This window comes from Pogona vitticeps, chromosome 1 (genome assembly GCF_051106095.1).
Source record: "Pogona vitticeps strain Pit_001003342236 chromosome 1, PviZW2.1, whole genome shotgun sequence".
NCBI lineage: Eukaryota > Metazoa > Chordata > Lepidosauria > Squamata > Agamidae > Pogona > Pogona vitticeps.
The window spans coordinates 165044769-165072754 of NC_135783.1; the positions used below are offsets into that span (position 1 = coordinate 165044769).

A 27986-nucleotide genomic window follows, 5' to 3' on the forward strand; every position below is an offset into this window, starting at 1 on the left:
TTAAACAGATCAATGGTCTTTTACTTTTGTCATTGCTGGTAAAGCACTGAGCTCAGCACCCATGATTATTTTTATGCTCTTAATTTATATTGAACCCTGCATGGTCCCTGAGGCTGCTGTGTTCCCACTAAGTGGAGAGGACTCTGTGGAGACAGAAAAGAGATTTATATGAGACACATTAGATAATTTCCATGAAGAGTATTTAAGCCTTCTTTAGTGTTGATAATAAACAGGTGAGAAAAATAAAACAGAACTTGAACACTTCTTTTCAGTATTTTCTGTTATGCAACTTAAAGTATAAGGAATTATAATTATATTATTTAATTCTCAATTTTGAATCTAGACTGGGTCACAAAGCTGTTTATAATTGAATCCACCAAAAGATATAGTGGACTGAATGAGGAACAAGTCAGTCACTTTTTGGTCCCACTGGAATCAACAAGACTTAGGTTATGAGAAACTCCTCACAGTGCTTTCAGTGAATCACTGAATACCACATATTGGTTCACTTGATTCAAATATCTGAAAATCTGAAAAGCTCCCTAGAACCCGACACTTTGTTGATGTGTTGACTTCATTAGTGGAACAGGCACTAAGTAGAGTAGAAACTGTAGCCAACTCAAAAATTCAGTTGAGTGTGTTTCAGTTTTAAATTGATATGTAGTATTGCACTGATGAACACTTATGGAACAACATGTGAAAAATATTATGTCAGAATTTTTTAATCCATGAGAATTCTGCAAAGCCACAGAAGCAACACAATGAAACACTGCTCAAGAATCATGAGCAGACAGGATTCCTCAGCAGATGTCACCCACAGGGGAAAAAAGTGCTTAAAAAGCTTAAATCGAAATTATTCAGAAAAATTTACAGAATACTGTTGAATGATATAAACCACCTTACCTCTTTTGGAAGTGGATCCAGAAGGCGACATTCATATTTCAAAAGGAGCAAAACAACTAGCATATGAATCTCCATGATAGCAAACCATCTGAAATAAGTCAAAAGAGTACAAGTTATCTCTCTAGGACAAAAGATGGAAAAGATGTGTGGATTCATCTTTGTGGAAATTTCCAAATTTGCAGTTGTCATCTAAAACTTTGGAGCTGTCATCTGAACTTTTTAGTATTAGGACCACATCATATATTTTACACATTTTCAAGGGCTGAAGGAGGGAAGGTGGACCTAAGCGATTCCCCACCCCCACTGTTTTTGCAAAGACCAGGCTTCTCTTCTCTTCCTATGACTGGGCCATAAAAAAGGCAAGGCGTGCTCGCAAGCCATAGTTTGGAGACCCCTGATCTAAAACAACAAATCTGCACATCTCTAACGCATGGTTTTTCTTGACCAAAAAGTTGCTTACTGTAATAAATGACATTAAAGAATGTGGATTTGGTGAGTTCGCTCCTCTAAAAAGTTCTGTTGATTCAAACTAGCATACCCGTAATTGCAACTTACTATGCTAAAGTAAGTCACAGTTAAGAATAGCTCCATTTAAATCAGTGGTCAGGGAACAGGGGTAAATTACCCCAAATGGGGTAAAAATGAAAATCCTGGGGGTAATGAGGATGAGCAGAGCCCCAATATTGATGCTCTCATATCCAAGATGAAGCAACATCATTTCTCCAAAATCTGAAGTTTTCAAGTAAGTTGAAGCTTTCAAAGTAATTTTGAATAGATTCAATAAGATTTTGAATTCAAATAATGTATGATTTCCTTCCTTTCAAATCAAGGGGGTAATGTCAACATATATAAATTGGGGTGTGTGTGTGTAAAAGGTAAAAAAGTTCCCTGATCCCTGATTTAAATCAATGAAACTTAATGGAGGAATTGACTCAGCAAATCCCCACTGACTCAATGAGCCCACTCTAGTGCAATTTATGGCACTAAGCAACAGCATTTTGGCCAGTGTGTTGGAGACAAAGAAAGCCAATAGCCCTGAACTGGGAAATAAGTCTCCATCTGAGCTCCCATTTTATTTTCCTCAGTACTTTGCACACATTATTCCTTTATTCAAAATCGAAAAGCTATAGCTTACTCAGACACACACAAATCAACTAACTATGGATACCTGGCTGCTATGTGACCCTATATACAACTTGATTGTACTTGTAAGTCTATTATAGCCATAAGTCTTGTGATTCAAATTCAGATTTGACTTGTGCACTATTCAACTATACAGGGAATAATTTAATGTCTTACTTTTGGTCTTAATACAGTGACCATATTTGGAAATTTACATACAGTTTTCAAGTAGACTAAATCAGCAGTTTCTGTGTTCCCAGTGGCCAGTATTACTGAGTTACTTCTCAACCCTAATAATCCAGGCTCAGCCAAATCCAGCAGCTAGCAACACTTTCATTATTCACATTGCAATAATCCCCTGGGACATGTTCAGATTTACCAAGCAGTCTTTGGAAGTATCTTCAATTCTTTTGGCTTTTAGAGTTTAGAAATTCACTCCCTTTGTCTTACTGACCTCCCAGGACACTGGTGAGTCCCTCCACCAAATGCTACAAAGCTTTCCAAGAAAGTGTTTTTTTCTAAATTTGCTTCTTTCCAACGGTCCTATGGGGGGGAAAACATTATTTTCTAAAATCAGCTTTGTGTGAAAAAGCGTATTATTCCTTTAACAAAGCATTACACTGCATAGAGTATTAAACTCCTCAAGTAGGTTTCATTTAAGCATCCTTAAGTAATAAATTCTAGCCCTGAATGATGGAAGATGTATGGCACGTGGTCAACACCCTTATGTTCAGCTCATACTTTTATCTTGGGGGCTCAAGAATTCTGGCAATGATGTAAACAAGACAGGGCACAACAAGATTGAAACAATTAGAGAGAGAGAGAAAAACACTCTCTTGGCTTTTGTCACAATTAACTTGATTTTTCCAACTTTTCACACAGCCTGGTTGAAAGCAAGCAACAATAATTCAAGAAATGTCAGAAATCCAAGCCTGAAGTCCTTGCACCTTTCTCCTCTTGTTCGTAGGGATGGGCCAAATGGAAAAAAAGTATAAGTTTTCAAAATTTTCCCCAGTTCTCTCAGTGTACCTTGATTTCTCCCTTTGTTTCCAAACAAATTATCTTTATTTTGTATTGGAGAAATACTGAACACTAAAAGAAAAATCTTCCTAGTCAAGACATGGGAAATTCTATGATATTCATGTGCACGCCTGCACACAGTCCAGTTACAGGGGTAAACAAAATTCCACTTGTGCTTCTACAGGCCAGGTTTCATGATATTGACTCAAAAGAAGGCAGCATTGGCAATTTTGCTATGATAAGATAATCTCAAAAACTCCAATAAATAAATTCAGAAAACATTATAGGTAGTCTGAGAATAAGTAGTGTTTCTCTCATGGAGGAGGAAGATTTTCAGGGACTGGAAAGGACTTTGATACATGGCTGTTTATCCATAAAGAAAACACACTTGCAGTTGCAAATTTTACTTTGAATCTTCTTGCTTCATTCCTGCAACTGTACTGGCTCTCCTTTAAGTAATCAGAAGGATGTAGGTCTGAGGAGCTAGAAAACTGGCTGGAAAATGCATCTTCTGAGATCTTTGTTGTCACACTGTACCACATACGTTGGTGGGGCATTCTGCTCAGTGTGTTGAAAAAGCACTGGGGAGACACAGCATCAACTCTCAGTGCAGCCATAAAGCACAGTGGGTGGTTTCGGACCCTGCATTGAGCCATGTATGGCACATTCTAAGTTCGTACAAGTATGGCTGGGATATAAATAAATCATATCTATTAGAGAAATCTATTTCACAAATTTAGAAAATGAAAACTCCCACCTGAGGTATTCTGTTAAAACTATACAGTAGTTGTAGTTTTTGAAGAAATAGCTATGTTGTGGCATTTTGCAGACTGACTGCTATGTTTTAACGTGAGCTTTATGGATCAAGTTCACTTCTTCAGACATAAGAGTGAGATTATATTGTGACAAACCCAGACCTACTGGGATATGCCACAGTTTCACTAAGCTGCCACCAACCATTCCCTATAAGAAGTCACACAGACCAGGGATGGATTTTCACCAAATAAAAGAATAAGGTTTATTTAATAACACACAGGGAAAAATAAAATGATCAGGTGAATAAGATATAGTAACGTGGCTTAATCTCATTCATACATGCACACAGTTTGGTTCACACAGAACACTTAACTTGAAGCACAGACCCTGAACCTATCAGTTCTGGCTAACCAACAGACACCTGAACCTATCAGGTTGGTACTGACTGACACACAGTAGTACCCTGTCTGACACACAGACTCCCACACCAGCTTCTTCTTCCCAGCTGCTGCTTCTTCCCTCTCTCCTTCACACACGCTTCACATATATATACAGTACAGCCCCTCCTCCTGATGTCCCGCCTTCCACTCCCCATAGGATGGAACTTTCCCTCCAAATCCATGACAGACAGGTAACATCAGTGCTGTATGTAACATATATATTTATACATGACCCCATAATTTGTATCCCCACCTGGTCATGGAACCATGTATAAATATGCCAGCCATAGTCTCACCTTTATGTCTGAGGAAATGGACTTCATCCATGAAAACTCATATTGAATTTAACCTATAAATTGCCACAATGTTCTCTCTCTCTCTGTCTCTAACATGGTTTGTGAGGCTGAACAACTTGGCTTATTAATTTAAAGCAACATGGAAGAGCAGGGAAATCAGATGACATAGATGATCTCAAGTTCCTATGTGCATGTGGTGGTGGGCACAATTCATGCAGTGCAGTTCCAAATACTCCTCAATTTTGGTGGGGCAGGAGAGATGGGGGTATGTGAAAAGGAGCCACCTCTGCCTTTCCCACTGTAGATTACTATGGCAAAATGAGTAAGGTAGTCCTATAGCCAGGGCTGGAAAATCCAAGCCCTCCCCCCCCCATGGAACAGCTTCCCTTTCCTCCATGAGGACAACACAGTAAACTCCACATCAACTAATGAGAGAAGACTAAAGCAAATAGATGTAATGCAAAAACTTACAGGCTTAAACTTGTTGGGCTCAGGAAAATATTTCAGGTTTCTATGAACCCAATATGGAGACATTGTCAGCAGATCACCAGCAGGGATGACAACATTCTGAAAACAGGACAGTGTGTTCTCCAGTATGCAATCACACAGTTTCAATACCCATTTCAACAAAACCAGTCAGGAATGATAAACCTATCTGATCCCTTAGTGAGTCCTGCCTACAGATTGTATGATATTTCTTATGGTCAGCAGATCAGGTAACACGTACAGGACGTAATCAACAAAAGCCCTACCATTCTGCCCAAATAGGGAAATTTAAATGTGCTCTACAGGCTTTCCCAGCCAGAATATTTTCAGCCCTGCCTTCCCTGTTCCTGACCTTGTTCAGCTGAAGGCGAATCTACTTACCACTCCTTGAAGTGATCAGAACTCTCTGTGAAATTGTGGGGAAGGGGAGAGGTGGCTGTACACTTAAGTCCCAGGACTTGGCTTGCTCTGCCTGCATTCAAGCAAAATACTGAATGGAAGTTGTCCTCAGCATTCTGAGCTCAACACAGAGAGGGGAGGTGCTGAGCTGATATGGGGAACATGCAGGGTCACTGGGAGCAGGGTCCCTTACCATGTGTTCATATCCTGCTTAGGCAAAACACTTAGAGAGTTAAATTTATAAATCTGCTTCTAAAGGTTTACTGCCATGTTTAAACTGGTTTTTAAAATGGCTATTAAAATTTGTTTTTTTCCCTAGTCATATTCTGAATGTGTCTCATGGAACTGGGCAACGGTGGTCCACAAGATGTTTTTGGACTGCTACGCAGTTGGCTAAGGCTGATGGGAGCTAGAGTTCAAAAGCATTTGGAGGTCCACAGTTACTCAAAGACATCTGCTCAGTTGTCTTCACTGGACATAGATCCCACAAACCAACTGATCAATTAGAAATGATCAACTCTCTCATTTTCTTGAAGGAGAAATGTGAAAACCTGCCAGGGATTCATTAGCTCAAATTAAACAGTGTGAAATGAGCCCCTAATTGATGCCTGTCCTTTTCATATAATTAATAGTGTATTTATTCTGAATACTGTGGACTCAATGACTATACCATGCTTTTATAGTTATTTTACACAGTAAACCTTACCTGAACTACTATTGGATTTATCACTTTCTTGACAATGGCTCCTGGTGCCCTTAACCGTATAGCCTCCAAGATACACCACTTAATAAACTGTAAGCTTTTAAGGTCGTCTTCAGAGACTCTGATATTGTCTTTATCTGCAAAAGTTGTAAACAGCACAATTTCCCATACTGCGCTTCAGTAAATTTCCAGATGCCTTTATTCTTCAATTAGACATAGCACTGGCTTAGTATGGAGAAGTTGTATTCCCTCAAGGAATAAAAGACAACCAATTCTAGGTCAAAACAGACACCATAGTTAGGGTGTTATTAGGAAAAGAAAACACTCTATTGTTTCAGTCCTCTAGATACCTGGCATCTAAGCAATTCGAAAGCAGATTAAGACAGTGTTTGACTACTGATGACTGATCACAAAACAAAGCAAGCTAATTTGCAAACTACAGATGACTGGAAAAACACATGGGACTATTATCAGATGGCTTTCAATATTTAAGGAACAGTTACTTCCCACAACAGTGTCTAGTTCAACTCTATAAAAGCAGAAATGTGACTGTTCAATGGAATGTAAACATTATCTTCCTTTGTATGCCTGATAGCTGAGATGCATACAACAAAAGAGAATACATTCCTGGAGGGAAAACATTTGAAGAGCAAGAAATACAATTTTGCCTGAAGGGTTGCTTTTGGTTTGATTTACTTTCAGTGCCACCAGAGGTCACAGCTCATAATGTGAGGGACAGAGTTTGCAATAACCCATAAGGAGAGTTGGAGACACAACATAATTAGGGAAAGAAATCCAAAATGTCAAAACAGTTTACATAAAGTTGATCAATGCCCCCTCCCTACCCCATGACATGTCTAGTACAACCTTTATAATTCTGATCCAATAAGCAGATGTAAATGAGCAAACCCATGATCTGACTGGCAGGATTTGGCACTTAAGACATAATCATAGTGTTTGGGTAAATTCTCAAATTATCTTTTTGCTGACCAGACATTACAATATATCAAGCGATGTATCCTAACTCTCTCTCTCTCTCTCTCTCTGTGTGTGTGTGTGTGTGTGTGTATGTGTGTGTGTGTGTGCGTGCGTGTGGTGTGTGTGTGTGTGTTCTATGATGTCAAGTCAAAAATGACATGCAGCAACCCTAATGGGGCTTTCAAGGTAAATGAGATATTTAAGGAGTGTTTTTACCATTTCCAAAATCTCAGGGAGTTTCCATGGCTCAGTGGGATTTGAACTCTGTTATCCAAAGTCCTAGTCCATGACGCTACCCCCTAAAACACACTGGGAATCCACAACTACAACATAAAGAGGGTTAAATGCATGCCTCTTTCAGTTCCATGAGATTTCCTGAACTTCATTTTTTACAGAGTTCTGAACAAGGTGTCTCACCACCAATGGCGGGTTCTGCGGGCAAGGGACTTTGCCGTGCAGAGCCTCTTTGCCTTCCCCAACCAGAATAACATGAGATGTGTTATTCATGTCCTGGCCATCCAGGAGGGAGGGGAAGGAGCACCTTATTTAACAGGCTTGCAACTGCAGAGGAAGGCTGCTCAGTTGTGCTTTCTTCATGGCGCAGTTGCTTTACCTTTGAAGGACCCCCTGCAGACTTCAAGGGGCTGCATTGGCACCCACCCCCTCCAGTGGTTTGGTTTTGGGGCTTCGAGTCCCACTTTCGTTGCCCTAAGGGGCTTTATTTAATATAAATTAAATAAACAAAACAAAGTTAGAGAAAAGAGAATTAAATAAACAATACAGGAAGAGGTGCACTAATGGGGGTGGGTGGGTTTCAATTCCTCTACTCCAATTTAAAAAATAAATAAAAAAGGAAAATAAAAATGGAAATGTAGATTGAGTGCCCTGCCTTACAGGAAAGGGTCAGACAACACCCAATTAAAAAAAACCCTAATAATAATAATAAATTAAAATATATAAAATAAAATAAAACTGAAATTAATAGCGAGTTAAGGAAGGTGACACAGGCAGGTGGCTGCAAAAGCACTGGGATAGGCAGCGCTGCCCAGGAGGTGTGGTAATTCTAATTGGCTTAAGTGAAAGGCTAGCAAGAGTGGCCATGGGTCCTAAAAAGGGCCAAGATAAAAGCAAGGGCAAGCAGCCAGCCAAATGCAGGGCAGCCCCTGTGGCATCTTCACCCAGGTCATCTTCAGATGAGGAGGGTTTGGCTGGTTTGGGAGGTGATTCAGGCCAAGATTTCAGCATGGGAAGTGGAGCGTGATGCACAGGCTAGGCCAGGGACAAGTGAGGAGCAGTTGCATGGTTCTTCAAGGCGTTCCAAGGGACATAGACATGCCAAGTTGAAGGTCCTAGCAGATAATCTCATGTCCCATACTGCTGTCCTAGAGGAGGAGTGACAAGGGCCATCACGGGCATCAGGCTCACAGGCAACCCAATCTCATTCAGTCAGACTGGGGTGGATGAGGCCTTCAACTCCCCTGGGCTGAGCAGAGACACACGACGACTGGGCATGCCCAGTGATTGTTTGATGCGGAGATGGAATCTGCCCAAGATAGTGAGGCAGTGTATGCACGACAAGATGCAGTGAACATTGCAGATAAAAAATGCTAAAACAATCCAGCTAGTTCCTGCACTGCTTCCTGGAAAGCTTCAGGGAGGAGGGAGAGATGGTGGGTGTAGCAATCACTCTGCTTTGGCTCATGTATGAGGTTATTTGTATGCACTAATGGTGAGGCAGATAAGGGAAGTTTTAGTCAGTTACAGAGTCAGGAGTTAAGGGAGGCAGTTGAGAGTATGGAACTTATAGAGACTTAAGAGTGAAACAAGTTATTAGAAAACTACTGAATACTTTAAAGTCTTTGAAGAACCTGTTTATGTGAACTGTATCCAATAAACCTGTTTTGTTAAACTTTACACTCAGCATGGACCTCAATCTTTCTAATTAAACATTGTTGACAGAGATCAACTGGTGGCAGCATAAAAAGGGAATGTGTCGTGGGCCTCAGGCTAGTGAAATAATCTGGGGACATGTGAGGGGGCACATCACTATGGGTGAGGCAATTGTGGAGGGATCATGATGGTTGTAAGATGTTCTCGGGGTTTTGGAGCAATTGTTGAGAGTGCCTGGAAGGACAATAATGGGGTTGGGATGGATGACAGGCCAACAGAGAGTGAGTTGAGCAATGAGGTAATGGTGGAGAAAGAATAAAGGGGTAGTAGAACCACAATGAGAGTTGGGTAGGATGCTGGAAAACCTATGGAGGTATAGGCATGACAGCAGGGCCAGAAAAAGGGAAAAAGCAGAGAAGAAGGCTGCATATGTGTTTTGCATGCATGGGTTTTCTGCGGGTATGTGGAAGCATTTTGTGTCTGGTCTTTGCCTTGGGTATAGGTATGTCTGAAAATTCGTAATTAGTTATTAGAAATGATCTCCTAATTAAAATGGGATTGAACACTGGACAGCTCAGCAGTTTAGGTCTCTACCTTCCAATCCAGAAGTTCAGAATTTGACTCTCTACTGTGCCTCAACAGGGGCTGGACTTGAAAATCCATAAGGTCTCATCCAGCTCTTCAGTTCTAAGTTTATTAGTATAAAAGAGTGGCTTTATAATTTGAGGCTGTATCTCCATTCTGCTTTGTATGTGGATGAGAGTGAAGAGGAGGTTAAGATGTCTCTTAAGCCTAGAAATGAGCCATCCCCTCAATCGTCTAGGGCAGGAGGAAACAATATCAGTAACTCTGTCTTACTTACGAAAATGGAGAACTTAGCTATATGAAGAGGAGAAAAGGCGGGAAGATGGGAGGATATGACAGAAGGTCTTTTGATGACAGAGGAGGAGGGGGCAGAGAAAAAGAGGAATGGATCAGTCCGGAGTGAGAAGGGAAGGGCAGTTGGAGTGTAAAGAGAGGGGGAGAAGAAGAACCTTAAGTATTTAACATACCTGGCAAAGAAGTAGAGAGAGAAATAGGTGGGGGACATGCGTGGGAACGAGGAGGTCCGGGGTTAGAAATACTATTAGGAGAACTAGATTGCCTAGAATGGACTGTATATGTGTATCCGCAGGGGAAAGGTCCCTTGAGGAGAGTGGTCCGCCCAGATTCCCAGAACCTATTCCAGCAGCTAAGATGCCTCAAAAGGGAGATCCTTGTTGTGAAATGATATGTGTGGTGAGGAGCAATCCTTTGAGAAGCCCAATGGACCAGGAGAGATTTGAGGTGCCTCCGCTTTGAAGGACAATGAAAAAGTCAACAGACTTTTAATGCTGTGAGCTAATTCTATGTTAATGGCCGGTCCCGTTGGACCCACAGAAGTTATTGTTGATTCCCCTCTCCTTGGTGAAAGTAAACGTTTGGTTAATAAAAATACATCCACTATGATTAATCTGGTCAGAGAAGAGGAACAGCTTAGCGTTATATCAGAACCCAATCACAATGAGTTTCTTGCCTTTTGCAGCCTCATCAGTTTGCTTTCTGTGAAACTGGTGTTACTGATTCCCCACGTCTACCACAATAGTCTCCCCTGATACCTCCTTCCCTTCCACTGTGATATATACCACACTTTCTCAAAATTTCAAACTTGGGGATCCCCCTAATTAAGGACAAAAACACAGTAGAATGTTAAAAGGCTGGACTTATATTAACTGTTTTAATATATGTACATAGAGTCATAGGTATATATTTTGGCATAGTTACCTCTCTTGCCATAAACCGTTTCCAGCTCCTTCATTATGTTTTTGTACACAGAAGCATCAGATACAATAAATGCAAGTGTCCAGAATGCAACCTGAAGAAATACCATATAAAACTGTCCATGAATGACCACAAGAAATGGTCTGTTAACCCGTGGAATTCACTAGTACAAGATGTGATGAAGGTCACTGGTCTAAATGTCTTCAAAAGGGAATTGGACAAATTCAGGGAGGCTGGGAGTAGGAAAATTCAGAAAAAAATTAATCTTTTGACTACCAGTTCACTGAGAAGATAATGATATATCAGCGTACTCTAATTATTTCTAGAGACCATGCTGGAGCTGTGGATCTGCCTCTTTCTTTTCTCTGGCATGTATTACAGGCCAATAAATCAGCAGAAGGCAAATCTATGTAACTTCCATTGGAGTGTGGTCTATAAACTTGCCAAATAATCTGGTTTCAGAAGTCATGCCTGATTGGCTCACAGAGAGGGATAATAGAGGAAGACATGGGAGAATCCAATTTTCTCCATTTTCTCCTTTTTTCACAGCAATCATTTACTTTTCGTTATACAATATGAGAGAAGACAGGATTAAGATGTGCTGTTCTCAGTAGCAGCCATGAATTTGGAGAAAACTAACTTTTCAGCTCTGTATGAGCCAAAATTTTGGGCTAAATTGGGATCTAAAAAGTAACCACAAAGGAGAAGATAGAACGCTGCTTGTTGCCACCTCTAGCTAAATTCACTCAATGATCTACAACCCATCCTAGGTAATGATATTTTCCACTCACAGGTTTGGGTTGGGCTAAGCTAAGACGGTTACCTACCCACAACAACACGCTGTGCAACAGATCTACTGACACAGAAACCAAACAAACTCAGATGCCAACTGTATACCCACATGTCTACTCTGGCAACACTGTTACAGGACCTATTCATGTCATTCACTTCATCAGAGACTCCCCTGATACTTCCTTCCCTTCCACTGTGATAGAACGGGCCTTACTTTGTTCTATATGGGACATACAGACCAAGAAGCATGCAAATGTAAAAATGGGCCCAAATCTCATATCAAAATTAAGATGTTTACAAATAATGGAGGGAACATTTCAACCCTGTTTTTAAACTTGAGGTGCCCATTCTCAGACAACAGAAATTCAGAAAAAATGGCATCTCACAGACAACAGGAAACCATAATTTGCCAAGATGTTCAACTCTTATCCCTTGTGGCTTGAACAGCTGTAAATACTTTCACATTACATGTATGTCTTTGTTACCAGTACTACACAACTACTCTTCTGTTCTATTAACACTACTGTCCTGTTAATAGCTACTGTTAACTGTTGAAAGATTAAAATTATAATCTGCTGAATTTTCTGCATTTCAATTTCAATTCTGATTACACTGATCTCACTGGTCACAATCTACTCACTCACTCAAACATATAAATCTGCTAACTTAAGTAACACATCAACTGAAATAGACAGTGTCCACAATTTTTATGCCATACTGAATTTATTAGTTTCTTATGAAAAGACTTTTTGTTTGTTTAGTATTTTAACAGTTCAGTACTCTTATCAGTTTTTTTAAAAAATTGGATTTAGGTGGATGCAACATTTTTACACTGGAGGGGAATTCCTGGGATATCAGAGACCTGGAGATGGAGGGAGATGATCTTCCTGCACTGCCTTAAGTTCTTTTAAGGAGAAAGGTGAGGTAAAAATATCTTAAATCAATAAAATAAATTAGAGGAAGATGCTTTTGATTCAGCCTCTCATGAATTTCTTTTCGTTTTCCAGGTAAAGTGGAGGGAGATTTTTCACTAGAAACTCCATCAGTCCAGACACCAAATATTTGCTACAAAGCCAGGTCCAGACTACAACAGGAGCAGACACTGCACTACAGAAGTAATTCAAATCTGAGTTAGTTCCAGTCTTGTGCCCCACAATGGCCTGCTCTCCGGATGAGAGATTACTTGCTAGCCCTCTATGAGGACTTTGATAGGCTAACAATATTTCTTACTTGCCACTGAGAGGGAAACAAGTTTTTCCTTACTCTCATTGCCAGCATCTCTGTCATTTGTGTAAAACATCTCTAGTCTAGAGATGGGGGTATTTGTATACGAATATGAATTTCCCCACCACAGGCGGAAATAACATTCCACCATGGCTAAACTATTGCGTACAACGGTGTGATAGGAAGGGTCCGTCGAGATTGTGACAGTGGCGGAATGGCCCCATTAGGCTGGACCCTCGTTATTTCCACCTTTGGGGGGATATTCGTATTCATAGACGAATACCACGATCTCTATTCTAGTCTCCTTTCCCTTTGAGAAGCAATGTGTGTGTGTAAACACAACACACATAGAAAGACTGATTGATTCATTAAGGGAGATGCAAATAACTCAACTTCCAAGTAGCCATGTTAGTCTGCCTCAGAAGGTTGGCAAAATTATAAAGAAATAAAGGGAAAACATTTTTATATATTCTCAAAACAAAATATTATGGCACTGTGTTTCACTATGTTTTGGTGGATCGAAATACACCTTTTGTGCTTGAAGAAGTAGATTTTGATTCATGAAAACTCACACTGAAGCAAATTTTTCAAGTGCTACAATGTTGTCTCCCCCCACTCAGCCATCCTTCCTTTTCTATTTCTTTTTAATTTTACTATAACACAGATAATATTTCAAATCCTTCCATAAAGCTGCAATCAACAGTTTTTTGGGCAAGCCATGGAATACAGCAATTGCACAACCTTGTGCACAACCTTGCACCAAATGGGCCATTTTGATGCAAAATGGGCATTTTGTGTGCAAAATGTCATTTCTGCCAATGCAAGAACTTTATCGAGGGTAGCAGTAAATTCCTTACCATCTTCCCCAGTAAAGAGAGAAATGTTGCAATTCCTTATCCTTCCCTGGGAGGACACGACAGACAAAGGTTTGCATCTCTCACCAGGGGATGTTCAATTCTTCAAGTCAGGCAGGCACAGAAAGCTTACACAACGGTACTGGCTTGAGTTTTGCTAACTCCTGACTTCTGACCTCAGATTTAGTATCAGGAACCTGGCCCAGCTGCTCATCTGAAATCCGTGAGCTCATCCTTCTCAGGGCCAATGTGGATGGATGGATATACATACAGCTCATCTTTGGGCAGTTTACAACATAAGTAGCAAGAACTACAAGTAGTCACCACATCATATCCTGCCAGTGAGGAAGGTACATTGATTCACTAGCAGAAATAAACAAAATCTCTTCTAGCCTCATACTTACAGGAATTGCATTCGCTTGAGATGCCCAAAGGAGTAAAACACCATAATGAGCACCAAACTGCCGTCCATGCAGGGTGTCCAGGAGATACTGATATACTGTCTGTTGTAAACAAAAGAGCACAAACTTAAAGGAAATAATGCATATTTCAGGGCTAACAAATGGGATAGTGTGGATGTGCCCAGAACTCAGCCATGTTTTCCTTCTTCAGCTAAATTATTTCTATAACAATCCACCTTACAGAAACCACTGACAGGGACTTACTTTAATTTTAACATAGTATATCTTCCATAATAACACAGTACTAGGCATTTTACAGATAATAATTATTATCATCAGAAGCTTTATGAAGTGTTTACCTTTGAAGAGCCATCTGAAGGATTACTTTTCTCTGCATGCAACGCAACATTTTCAAAACTTTTGAGGAGCCACTTTTTGGATTTAGTCCATTTTCTATGAGGACGGAAAAGCCTTGTTGAAATGCATGTAATAATCTCAACTCAGGAAATGCAGTTCAACATAAAATTTACATCACTCAGCTTCTTTCGGTCTTAATAGCAAATGTGTGCTAAATAAAAGACTGCATTAAAAACACTCAAAAGGTTTCCAGTCATATTTAAGAGTGCTTTTATTCTAAATTGATAAAATTTGATTGTAGTCAAGTGGATTCAGCAGCACCACAGCAACAAGGGTATGCACCATTCTTTTATTGATATATAGAGCAAAGGTAGAACAAAATGGTTACTGTGGTGCAGACCCAGCAAACACCAAGTACATTTGGGATGGATTTGTTGAGTGCACCACTTGGCCCTGACAAGCATGGTCTTAGATCAGATAGGCGTGGGACTCTGTCAGATGAAATGCAAATATTTTATTTTATGAATGTTCCATTAGTTAAGCCCTTTGGGGGGGGGGAAATAAACCCACCTATAACACCGTAGACATAAGCAGCAGGGATTTGAGAACTGCCAAAGTTATAACATTGTCTTCTAGATACAATTATATTGTAAAAGAGAAACATTAGTCCGTTACCTCATAAAACATGCAGGAAGCTGAGTGGCATATTCAAAGCCATTGTCAAAATTCTGAAAGTGGTCTTCAAACTCTTTGATATTGTCCCTAGTTGTCAAAAACAAGTCTTTTCCAAACAAGATGTTCACTACTGCTGGAAACATGATGTGTCTGTGATGGAAGAAAAAAACAACTGTCACAAAACATATGAGACAATTACATAATCTGCAGCCATATGAAAAAGAAACCACACCCTTCTTTGAATTCTATGATTTTACATATCAAGACATAATAAAAATCATTTGGTCCTTAAGAGGTCTGAAAATTAGGTAAATACAACCTCAGAGGAACAACAACACATGACATATTGCACTGTCATGATTTATTTTACAAAAATAAAACCAAGATGGAGAAGCCATGTGTGAAAAATTAAGTAAACCTTTACTGCTTCCATAGGAGGCTAAGTAGCAGCCAGGTGCTGCTAATCAAATGCCCCTGAGTATGACCACCTCTATTAAAAGTCAAAGTTCTAGCAGTTGCCTGGTCTGGAGCATTCAGTTGTGTGTTAACACAAAGCCAAGGAGGAAATACATCATTAGTGATCACAGAGAAGCCATTGTTGCTGCTCATTAACCTGGGAAGGGTTATAAGATCATTTTCTAACAATTTAAAGTCCATTATTTTACAGTGAGGAAGATGATTCACAAGTAAAAAACATTCAAGACAGCTGCTAATCTTTCCGAGAGTGGACATCCAAGCAAATTCATCACAAGGTCAAACTGTGCATTGCTCAGAGAAATGGTAAAAAACAAGAGTTACATCTCAGATTGAGTGAATTTATTTATTTATTAGATTTTTACCCTAGACAGCGTTTACTCGGGGCGGCTTACAAATATAAAAAATCATAAAATATAATAAAACATCATAATCATTAAAACAATTAAATCTGTAATATGGTGTGTTCAAGATGGGAAATGATAAAACAAAGAGATAGGATTCAAGAATTGACAGAAGGAAAGGCCTGCCTAAAGAGCCAAGTCTTTAAATGGCTCTTAAATACATCCAGCGAGAGTGCCAGGCGGATCTCTGTTGGAAGGCTATTCCATAGTCAAGAGGCCACTGCCGAGAAAGCCCATTTTCTTGTTCTTTATTTCCGGGCCTCTCTCGGCGTTAGGCCTCTCAACCGTCCCTCCTGGCTGTGCCGAGTAATTCGGGTAGATCTAGGCGGGAGAAGGCGATCTGCCAAATATCAAGGTCCCAAACCATTTAGGGTTTTATACATCATTTTGAAGTCAATGCGGAAATGAATGGGCAGCCAACTGCCCATGCTGATGGGCAGTTGATGTTTTCTCACCCCACTAAGGAGTCTGGTTGCTGCATTCTGCACCATTTGAAGCTCCTGCATCAATCTCAAAGGTAGCCCCACGTAGAGTGCATTACAGTGGTCTAAACTCGAGACTACGAGCGCATGGATGAGAGTGGTGAGGGACCAATATAATTGCCAATATTGTCTGCCGCCGAATTTGGTTTCTTCCTAATGGGCCTAATGGGTGTTTCCTTGAGTGTTTCCTAGAGATACCCATTAATTATCACTGTGGCCCATTCCGTTGTTATAGGCCTGGCTGCTTTGATTAGCCAGGCCAGGCAAGGGTCAAGAGAGGAAGTGGTGGCCCAACATCAATCAAGCGTTTGTTGTGGGTTTTTCCGGCTCTTTGGCCATGTTCGGGCTCTTTAGCCAAAGAGCCCGAAAAACCCACAACAGCCATTAGATCCCAGCTGTGAAACCCTTCGTGAATACATCAATCAAGCGCTTTGTCCACTATATCTGGTGTCACAGGCTGAAAGCACTCAAGTGTCACCGGGCAAGGCGGAGCGCTAGACATCTCTGCTATTTAAAGAAGGAGAGAGATCCCGGCGGATGGCCTCCACTTTTTATTTTAAAAATGCTGCAAATTGGTCAGGTGAGATATTAGTGGGAGGCCCATCACTTAGACCAATTCCGGATAGATTGCGAACTATACGGAAAAGTTCCACCTGCTGATTTGAAGTTTCGCTTATCCAGTCAGCAAAGTGTGATCGTCTAGCAGCCTTCACCATTGGAGGGCTGTATACACAGAAAAATACAGTAGGTAGTTTTCAGACCTGCTTATGGATCAGATGATTTTTTATTATCCCGATATAAAAAAAACATAAAATTCAAAGAGGGTGGACTTTCTTTTTCACATGACTGTATTTAACTTATTTCTTAACGGAAATGTTTTAGACTCTATCTGGAATTGGTGGTTTTTACTTGTTCTGGATTTACAAAACAGAGGTGAAAGAGATAAGCTATCTTCCAGCAATGGAAGATAATTAATGTATTTTTCTAGGTCTGTGAATGTGAATGTGCTTTTACAGCCGATTCCACACTGCTTTAGGATGGAGTGTTTTGTATTTCCAGAGACTGCACCTTCCCACACCAGAAGAAGCCAGTAGAGAGCAGGAATGGCTTTATGTTAATAATAATTGTGTGCCGTCAGGTCAATTCAGACTTCTGGTATCCCTTTTCAGGGTTTTCCACGTAGAGAGTACTTAGAAGTGGTTTACCCTTCTCTTCTTCTGAAGCTGCCCTGGGACTGTGCAGCCTGCCTATGGTCATACAGGCTGGCTCTTCTCTCAGGAGGCACAGTGGGGAATCAAACTCCCAACCTCTCGCTCCACAGCCAGATACCTAACGCACTGAGTTATCCAGCCAGTAATTTTATATTACTTAGTCAGAATTCCTATCCCTTGAATTTTGCATCTGTGCAGAAAAGCCAATGAACAGTCACATTATTCCTATCTACAGATATGTATTGTGGTCCCTGGAATGTATCCCAACTAAACTGTCTGTGGTCACTTCCACCATTTGGCGATAATTGCTGCTTCAGGTGAGTAGTTTTAAAAGGAACCCAACTGTTACAGCATCTTCTTTGCTCTTTACAAAAATACTTTCAAATAGGTCAAAAGGAACTCACGTCATACTATGTATGTGGACCTAATCTCACCTAAGGAAGTGCCATTGTCAGGTTTAGGATAATGTTGTCACCCCTCAAATATCCTCCCAACTTTTTCTTGCAATGTTTGTTTACGAAAATTTAAATACTGCTCAGACCTGGGCATTCCAAACCTGGTGTGCAGTAATTTAAAACAATACAATAAGTACAAAATACATTATCTATATTGTCCATGAAATAAAAGGTAGGTTGGACGACATACAGAAGGCTTGCAAAAACAGGTACATTTTTCAACACTACAAATAAAAGTACAAACTTGTAGAGCATGTCAAATTTCTTAAAAACAGTATTCCACATAATGGGTGCCACCATATGAAGTCCTTGCTCCAAATAATTGCAGTGCTGACCTGCCAAGCACTTGGCACCAATTCATGGTGGACTTCTCAGATAACGTAAAGGGCTGTCTCTCTAAGACAGGAGACCCTCTGACAGGTATTATATTTTATTCTGTTTGAAACTGTTACTTCAGGCAAATTTCTCCAATCTGGGGTACTCTCTATGTTGTAGATGACAACTACATCTTCCAGGCCAAGTGATTGCTTATCAGGGACAACAAGAACTGTAGTCAAAACGATGCGACAGACACCATGTTGGGAAGGCCGACATAATACAAGTCCTTATTTTTATTTAACGAAAGGAAAGAAAGCCGGAGTGATTCTACTCAGTTTGTAAAATCACCTACCTTACAAGGTCTGTGAGCTCCTTTGTTCCCTCAGGACCTAAATCCTCTATATAGTTTTTGAATTCACGACAGAGACTCCCAGATAACTGATGCAGGTGAGAGGTAGACAGTCTTCCCTTCATCATGCTATACAGCCTACTCCTATTCTTGTAAAATATGTCTTCAGGAATAGAAACTTCAAAATAAAAGTTAAAAAGAATGAAACCAGTCAGAATAAGCTTCCCAGTTATCTTAAAAACGGTTAGAATCTCAAAGTCTCATGGACAAACCTTTTTAATATACATTTCACATGTTGTTTTTGAAAGGTAGTCATTGGTCCTGGCAGAAGTACAAAAATATGCAGTAGCTTAAATATATGTTGGATATACACTAGCAAAGTTATGTTGCTCCCTGTTTTAACTTCAGCAACATTTGTCCAACCTGTCTCCGATTTAAAACTATGATAGAGAGAGAGAAAAACAGAAAATGACAATCTATTCCCAACATGCTTTGTGGTTTTCTGTTGGTCCTTTTGTTGCAGATTACTCCTACTTGCACTATGGGTTTATGAATTGCAAATATAAAGAAATGCATCACAATTGCTTAAGCAATGGATAAGGGAGATCCTGTTTCCAGTCTTCGGCTCTACACATTCACTCTTTCTTTTTCTCCCATACAAATATCTGCTACTGGAAATGATGACTCAGAAGAATGTGAGCAAGGCTTTTCCAAATGTGTGAGCAGACCTTAGGCTGCTGGTTCACCTAGCTCAGTCTGTTGCTCTGAATGGAGTGTGGCTTGTGGGTTGTGCCATAAGTCACATGTAGGTAATCAGAGCATGTGAGGAAGACTCTCTTTGGAAGATGTAATAAGGGAGGTTTGCCTGGGAGTTCAAGGATTAAACTTAAGGGAGCATCCAAAGAGTTGGTAGATTCACTGAAATTCTGGTACTGTGTAAACTATAGGATGTATAGTGTGAAAACTATAGGATGTGCACCATGTCTCCTCCTGTGCATGAAGGACAGTTGAATAGGAAGCACAAGCTAGTAGTTCTGCTGGAGAGGAAGATAAAAGTGCCAAAGGCAGAACCATCCGCATACCAGTTAATTAAAGAAGATACAAGATTTTTAGATAAGAGGCAGGAATCCCTTGTGAAACAGAATCAGACAACAGAGTTTTTCAAGGGGAAAGACAGGTTGTGGAAGAATGAAATACCTATATAGGAAACAGGACCCTACAGCAGTGGTCCCCAAACTTTTTGGCACCATGGACCGGTTTAGCGTGTGGGGGGCATGCATGCGTCTGTGTGTGGGGCATGCAGGCATGTATGTGGGGTGGTGTTCGTGCATGGGATGTGTGCATGCGTCTGTGCATGTGGGGACATGCATCTGTGCATGTGGGGGGCATGCATGTGTCTGTGCATGTGGGGAGGTGGGAGATCTGTCTCTGCAGCCTGGTCCTGCCAAGGCCACGCCCAGTATCGGGCCGTGGACTGGGGTGTGGGGACCCCTGCCCTACAGAACACTAAGGAGGATGTTCATACTCTGAGATTTTAGGCAGTGAGTTTCAAATAATGTAGATACCTATAATAACTTACTTTTTTGATAATGAAAATTTTTAAAAGGAAAATTTGAAAGTAGCTCAACAAGTAGGATAAAAGTTATTTCACTGGTTTAGTAAGCAATGTTTTCTAGTTATTCCAAAAATTATTTTAAAGGAGAATTTTGAGGCATTTCTAGAGGGACTTTTCATGTTTTATAGCATTCTCTTATCAACCCTAATTATATCCATCCAATTTAAGCAAAGAGGCTCCTTGGTTGGTGGGGAAGAGTTACCAAACAGTATTTACATGGTCTATAGTGGAGCTGATATGAACTCATCCTATAGATTGCATGGCTGAACAACAACACACCAGGGAAATGTCCCCCTGTGGTTACATGGCTTTTAATCACATTCCTGTCGTGCTTTGCAATCACATGGTATTTATCCCAAGATATGTACCCCAATGTGCTTTTGGGTTACCAAGTCATTTCCTTCCAATTCAATAAGCACTTAGATCTTCTTGTTGACACAGTTTGACAGAAGTTAACCAATACATCAATACAAGCGCCATGGGGGAAAACACAGTTTAAAAGCACATGTGTAATGACAGTAGTTCAACAAAAAGTTGCCATAAGACCATTCACAACGTCGCAATGCAACATTTTTTAAAAAGGATCTGCAACAAAAGAGTAGAAGACTCTGGTCATGCGAAAAAGAATCAGCAGTTAGCATATTTGCCAGGTAAATGGCTGTGCATCATGTGACTGCAGATTTATGATACAAACTCAATGGGGGATAGGAAGGGAACAATTGGCTTGTTTTACTGCAGCCTCAATTAGGAATCCAGAAAATCACTAATATAACTACAGTATTACTGATAGCATGTTGGCACAAAATAAATTTCAAATTCAATGGATGCAGCTTTGAGGTTGCCACGGGAGCCGTATACTATTTAAAATGGAGAATTTAACATTTCAGTGAATCTATGGGATAGCCTAGCTGAAATCTAACCCCATTGCATCATCTTATGAAACCCATTCTTTTATGTGACACATTCCTTTTCCATCACATTTTGGAACAAGATGCAGATCAGAAGGACTAAAAATCAGCCTCTCCCCATTCCCCTTCTCTCCTCTCCATGCTGCTTGCTTTTAAAACCTCACTTCATGAACGGAAAACAATCCTGAAAGTTTTTGTAATTTTGTGTACCTATTCAATTTCGTACAATTTTGGTTGCCCCATGAAGGTATCACTTTAATGTGGACTTTGGACTTCATTCTGTGCCAACCTACTTATTACTGCTTTTTATTTAAATATCAATGGACTTTGCAGATTAGAAATATACATGGCAATTGCATGTACATCATTCCCTAGATAGTACTTGAGAAATGTGCATTGCCTAATATTTTTATCCCAATTTTAAGGTAGGCAATGATAACAGTAGTCTATTTGATTTCTATAATGACCATATGGTGATGTCCACACGTACAGTTGTCTTGAGTCCTCTAGCCACCTTGTGTCTTCTTATGGGAAAGAGGGAAAGGCAGCTTATAAGTAAGACTAAATAAACAGCTAAAATAAATTAAATTGCTTGAGACATGTAATTGCAATAAATAGATTATTGGCTTTGATGAACTCTATGAGCCATTCTTCTTCTGTGGGAATAGTATACAGAATAACTATACTGAAGATATAAAAGGGTGAAAGACCTTTTGAATTAGAATCCTATGATAAAGAGCCTGTAATTCTAGAAAGTGAAATATGTTCTGAAACTAGGAAGAAATAAATCACCAGCAGTAGATAGGATACTGATAAAACTATTTTAAGTCACAGACTGAATCTGTCAAAATCCTAACAAGAATATGCCAACAAATATGGAAAACAAAACAATGGCCCACAGACCGGAAATAGTCAATATGCATTCCAATCCTGAAGAAAGGAGGTGCCAAGGACTTCAGCAACTATAGAACCATTGCTCTAATTTTCCATGCAAGGAAATTGAGACTCAATGAGTGGCAACAAAGGCTTTTACTTTATATGAACAAAAATGTCTGATGTTCAAATTGGATTCCAAAAGGAAGAGGCTCTTGAGATCATGTGGCAAATATCTGCTGGCTACTGAAGCGTACCAAAGAATTTCAGAAGTCTGTGCTTTATAGACTGTAGCAAAGGCTTTGATTGTGTGGATCAAGAAAAACAGTGGGTTGCTCTGAAAGAAATGGGTGTGCCTCCGCCCTTGATTGTCCTGATCATGATAACCTGTATTATGGATAAGAAGCTACTATGACAGAATATGGAGAGAAAGAATGTTTCCCTATATACAAAGATGTCAGACAAGGATCAATTTTATCCTCTTCTCTGTTCAATTTGTACCTAGAACATATCATATGGTAAGCTGAACTAGATTCAGATGAAGGAGAAGAGAAAACTGGGGGAAGAAACATCAATAATTTAAGATATGCAGGTGACATAATCTTATTGGCAGAAAGCAGCACTAAAATGAATTTTTGTGAAAGTGACAGAAGTAACAAAGCAAGACTGCAGCTTAAAATTAAGAAAACAAAAATCACGACCACAGAAAAACTGCACAACTTAAAGGATGCCAATGAAGAAATTGGAGATTAGAGATTATTATGTACACTTGGGTTCAATCATCAATCCAAATGGAGTCTGCAGGCAGGAAATCAGAAGACTGAGGCTCAGAAGGCCAGCCATGAAGGAACTAGGGGAAAAAATAATATAAGGCTGTATCATTGGAGACCAAAACCATCCACACTCTTGTATTCCCAATCACCACGTATGGGTATGAAAGCTGAACAGTAAAGAAAGATAATGAGAAAAAATAGTAAAGAAAAATGATGAGGAAAAAAATGAATAAGATTCATTTGAAATGTGGTGCTGGGGGGAGAGGTTTGTGGATACCCTGGACTCCCAGAAAGATAAACAAGTGGGATCCTAGATCAAATTAAGCCTGAACTATCTCTGGAGGCAAAACTGATGAAACAGAGGCTGTCCTGCTTGGGGCGCATAATAAGGCAAGATTCTCTGGAACAGATAATAATGCTGGGAAAGTCTGAAGGCAGCAAGAAAAGAGGAAGACCAAATATGAGATGGGCTGACTTCTTAAAGGAACCTACACTTCAGTTTACAAGAGCTCAACAGGGCTGTTGAGGACAAGACATTTTGGAGATTGGTCATTCACAAGGTCACCATATGTCACAGGTGTCATGACAGCACAAAACAACAAAAACAACAACAGGTTTCCCAAAATTACCACCATTAAACTGGTTTTAATCTCACACTGGAAAAAAGGATGTAACACCCTATATTTTATTGGAACTATTTCTTTAAAGGCTAAAAATTGGGATGGGGTGGGCTGATTTAAAGCTGGAAAACATCATAATATGATATAAATGAGATAGTGGAGAACATTGCTGCAAACCAAACTGGAACCTCCAAAGGCATTTTAGAGAAAAGCAAACATCTCATGATGTTCTACAAGTTCTGATTTGAAGTTGCTCATCTATTATGTTGCACAGTAACCATTTTTCAACTGAAGCTTATAAAATCTACCTACCTGCATGCTGGACTGACTGTTGTACTGCTTGCTCAAAATCTAAATCTTTAGATGTACAAAATGCTTGAAATCCTTCCTCTTCAGCTACAAAAGTATATCGTTTCCCCAGCAAATAGATGGTGAACACTGGTCCATACTGCAACATGTGATGGAAAAAATGTCAGTTGCCTTTTCAGTACTTAAAATACATATATCAAAGTGTTTGTCATGTTCAGTGGAACATGTTGTGAGAAGGTTGAGTTGTTCATCTGAAACCATTCTAAGTGATCTGGAGTCCAATTAGTAATTTTAATTATGACTTTTGATCTGACTCCTGGTGATTTTCAATTTTTTTTCCTGTTAGGCATGATAGCTTCAGCTGCATTGATAACTGTCCCGGCAAACAGACAAACCTTGGACTTAGATCCACCACTCTGGCACTGATAGGCATTCAGGTACAAGGTTACAGTGACACTGGAACGAACTACAGCACATAGTATGATACCATAGTCATGTGCCCTAAATATCTTACTTTTGAAAGGCATGATCTTTAACATCTGCAATGTTTCGGTACTTTGGAGCTGAAACGAAGATAAACAATTCTGAACCCAACATAGGGGTTTGGTACTTAATTAATACACACCAGACTGTACTGCAGAAGAATCTGTTTTCATGTACAGGACTACATCAACTCACCACTCCAAATTCCAAAGGTGAATCTAAGGCTTCTTATAAGTGGGGTCCCACAACAAAATATTCCTTTTATGGGTGCTCCTATACAATATTCTGGCCAGCCACCTCTTCCTCTATAATGTCGTATTATCCTACACACCCACTTTACAGCCAGTCCCACTGCAACTGAGCCAGATGGATGCATCAGATGATAGGGCAACAGAAATGAAAAACCTGTCCGTGTTGCCTGCCCACTTTAAGAGGGTCTCTGTGCTTCTGGAGAATTTCTGCTATAGGTAGTTCTCCAGAGGTGGTTATTTGTTCCATGTCTGGCTGTATGGAGTCAGAACGAATGCACTATGGGAAGGGTAACCATGAAAACTGTCTGTGCCATGGCACAAGAATTTTCCTGGATATTCATCCCATAGTGCTTTGACTGCAGACTTCCCCAAGAACAAGTTAAATTTCACAAGAAGACTTCTCTGTAAGTAGGCTAATACAGGATCAGAAATTTTAAAAGTACAAAGAAAAGGAGTGGCACTTGTTAGTTCTATTCCCTGGTCTCTCACAAACTTTGGAGAAGCTATTTGGGTGTGTGTATGTGTGATTATAAATGAAAGAATACCAAAGCCAGATAATACCTTTTATTCTGAAAGCTGTGGTCTGAAAAGTAACTTTTCAGAGCCTCGTGGCACAGTGGTTAAACTGCTGTACTGCAGCCAAAACTGTGCTCAATCCCAGGTAGCCAGAGTAGTTAACAGAGTAGTTAACAGAAGACATGGGATCAGTTTGTATGGGGGATATACCATATTTTTCTGTGTATAAAACAACACTTTTCCCTAAAATAATTAGAGGAAAAATGGAGTGTTGTTTTATACAGTGGTGCCCCGCATAGCGTCGATAATCCGTGCAGCAAAAATCGCTGCAAAGCAATTTGGTCGCTATGCGAGTTTAAAAAGCCCATAGGAATGCATTGAAACCCCTTCAATGCGTTCCTATGGGCTTAAAACTCACTTTAATGCGAAAATCCTCCATATGGCCGCCATTTTCACTGCCCGGTAAGCGAGGAATCAGCGCGAAAACACCGCGGGTGGCCATTTTGTTTACCCAGCGGCCATTTTGGAACCGCCGATCAGCTGTTAAAAAATCATCGCTTTGCGATGATCGGTAAGCGAAACATTTTCCCATGGGGAACATCGCAATGCGATCACAAAATCATCGCTATGCGGTATCATCGTTAAACGGGGCGCCCGTTAAGCAAGGCACCACTGTACATGGAAGGAAATAGTCGCGCTCAGACACCTCTTGCTGCTGCCGCCGCATCACCTCCTCCAGCAATCATCTCCTTAGGGCAGGGGACAAGGCAGCGAGGTGAGCTGGAGGTGAGCCCCAGCAGTTGCACTGGAGGTGATTGGGCGGGCAGCAGAGGCAGCAACAGCAGGAGACAGAACTGTGGGAACAGTTGCCCATTATCTGTTCCTCCATCAACGGTCAAAATTAGGGGGTCATTTTATACATTGGGGGTCATGTACACGGAAAAATATGGTACATAAAAGTAATACAAAAAAGAAACACAGGTAATCTGAGAAGCAAAACCAGCAGCTATACCTAACTTATTGGGGTGTGTTCATATTTTCCCCCTCTTTGTTGTTCAGTAGTTTAGTTGTGTCTCTTTGTGACTCCATGGACCAGAGCACACCAGGCCCTCCTGTCTTCCACTGCCTCCTGGAGTTTGGACAAATTTCCCTCCATTTAATTAATTAAAATTATTTGGTGCCCTACAAAAACCTTTCAGTTCCTGTTCATTTTCTACAAATGTAAGAGTATGAAGTATTTCCTGGAAAAATCCATCTTGCTATGAACTTTTGGACTTTTGAGTTCTTCACACCAGTACAAGTCTGAGAAAGTGGATGGTCCTGATCTACAAAAGCTAGCAGGTCATATGATTTTTTTTACTGGTCTATAAATTGAATTTATACTGTGAATTTCGTTGTATGGTATACTGTGTATATACTTACAATGACAATAAATTATATTATTATTATAAAGGTATCACCTTTGCATTCTGTAATGACCATACATCTTCCTTTTATTTCAATGTTTATTTTGTGTTCTCATTTGCCTCTCTTTCCTATTTCATACTCTCTTCTTGAGCCCCTCACTTCTTCCTTCTATTTTTTTTTCTGTTTTGAGAGTTTTTAAATGTGCTATTTTCAAACAGTTTATTGAAAATAAGAACCCAAAAATAGCACATGAAAAAAAGTCTCAAAACAGGAAAAATCACTGTGGACAAAGGTTTAATTTTCAAAATAACCTGGGAAGTTCTGAGGAACTTTTACAACTCAGTTCTTTGCTTATGTAATACATGCTATCACATTCCCAACATGTTTTGAAACAGTCCCTAGGGGTTTCAGCTGTTAGAAAACTCTCAAAAATACAAGACAAAAAGGGAGTGGTAATTCCTAAATGGGGAAAAATTTAGTTAATTTTTTTTTTTTTGTGGAAATGCCCAAATTCCAGTAGTAAGATGCAAGTTCCTTAAATATTTTTCATTTCTTTCAGGAATATTTAATCTCTTCGGAGTGTATCAAAATGCTCTTAAACATGACATGTGCACTTTATATGTTTTAAAATCAGAGCCCTTTTAGTGACTAATGAGAAAACAAATTAAAAAGAATAATGTTCCCTTTCATACAATTATGACTTTTTAAAAAAATTGACTAAATGTAAACAAATTCTAAGAGGGAGGATTCTCGTGTTCTCCCAAATTACCAATGCATGGGAAATCGCATTAAAAGGTTTGAATGCTTTTAATGAGCTCAGAGAGAGGTATTCACATACTGTAGATAGAAAGCAGTATGTTTTCTATTTGTACATCAATAAACATCTTATAACATTTCTCTATGTACATGTTTTTCTATCCATTTTTGATGATAATCTGGTTGTAGAAATCACTGGCAAAAAAGCAAAGTAATTCAGGAATATGGCTAATGGAAAGGGCTTTTCTCATCCAGTGCAATCCTTTCCTCCCTCTTCCAACCCATACCCCCTGCCACCCAATCATTACCTTGAGTCTGGCTTCCTCTATAAATTCCAGAGGAGATCTCCCAAATTGGAAGGCAGCACCGAACCATGGGATCCAGCCATAGACGCAAGGAGGTCCTTTGTAGCCTCTAGTTGGAAAGAAAACCAGCTTCACGAGAACCCCTACGACTATTGCTAATAAAACAGCAATTGCTCCGTCCATGTTTCTCTTTTCAGCTTTGCTCTTTCTGCTCCCAGTCGTCAAGGGAGATACATACAGGAAGCTTCTGTTTTGTGGTGCTGCCTCCTTGTGGATGTCATGGCAAAAGAAAATCAGATCACATCCCTCCCTGCCTTTGGGAGGAGCTGAAGGAAGGGTTTCACCTCAAAACAAACAAACAAAGGGAAAAAAACCACAAAC

The 27986-nt window shown here is 40.0% G+C and overlaps 1 protein-coding gene and 1 long non-coding RNA gene across 4 annotated transcripts; one reads left to right on the forward strand and one right to left on the reverse strand.

Annotated features, from left to right (window-relative positions):
- On the reverse strand, positions 1-27984 carry CYP39A1 (cytochrome P450 family 39 subfamily A member 1). Of its 3 annotated transcripts, XR_013537617.1 has the most exons (13): positions 27609-27984; positions 23891-24026; positions 18793-18967; positions 15097-15246; positions 14424-14517; positions 14068-14166; positions 10797-10887; positions 6129-6262; positions 5405-5495; positions 5009-5104; positions 2480-2568; positions 904-991; positions 1-143 (listed from the first exon to the last, which is right to left on the reverse strand). XR_013537617.1 is itself a non-coding variant. In XM_020801496.3 (12 exons), the coding sequence occupies exons 1-12, from the start codon at positions 27786-27788 to the stop codon at positions 72-74; spliced, it is 1404 nt and encodes a 467-aa protein (XP_020657155.3). In that variant the 5' UTR covers positions 27789-27984; the 3' UTR covers positions 1-71. The 3 variants fall into 3 exon arrangements, 2 of the variants coding, with proteins under 2 accessions (XP_020657155.3, XP_072860549.2); XM_020801496.3 differs by lacking the exon at positions 5405-5495; XM_073004448.2 differs by lacking the exons at positions 5009-5104; positions 5405-5495.
- On the forward strand, positions 12207-14665 carry LOC140708481 (uncharacterized). The gene is made up of 2 exons (XR_012088692.2): positions 12207-12504; positions 12593-14665. It is a non-coding gene; the product is annotated as an uncharacterized LOC140708481 (long non-coding RNA).
- Positions 27985-27986: the final 2 nt, after the last annotated feature.

What these genes read in the sequence shown, in the direction of transcription:
- CYP39A1 (XM_020801496.3), bottom strand. Translation starts at nt 27,788, where the DNA reads ATGGACGGAGCAATTGCTGTTTTATTAGCAATAGTCGTAGGGGTTCTC. An exon ending in GAGCTCACAGACCTTGTAAG is followed by an intron (nt 15,247 to 18,792) that starts GTAGGTGATTTT and finishes CTTCCATCACAG; the next exon opens with ACACATCATGTTTCCAGCAG. An exon ending in CTCAAGCGAATGCAATTCCT is followed by an intron (nt 10,888 to 14,067) that starts GTAAGTATGAGG and finishes GTATTTCTTCAG; the next exon opens with GTTGCATTCTGGACACTTGC.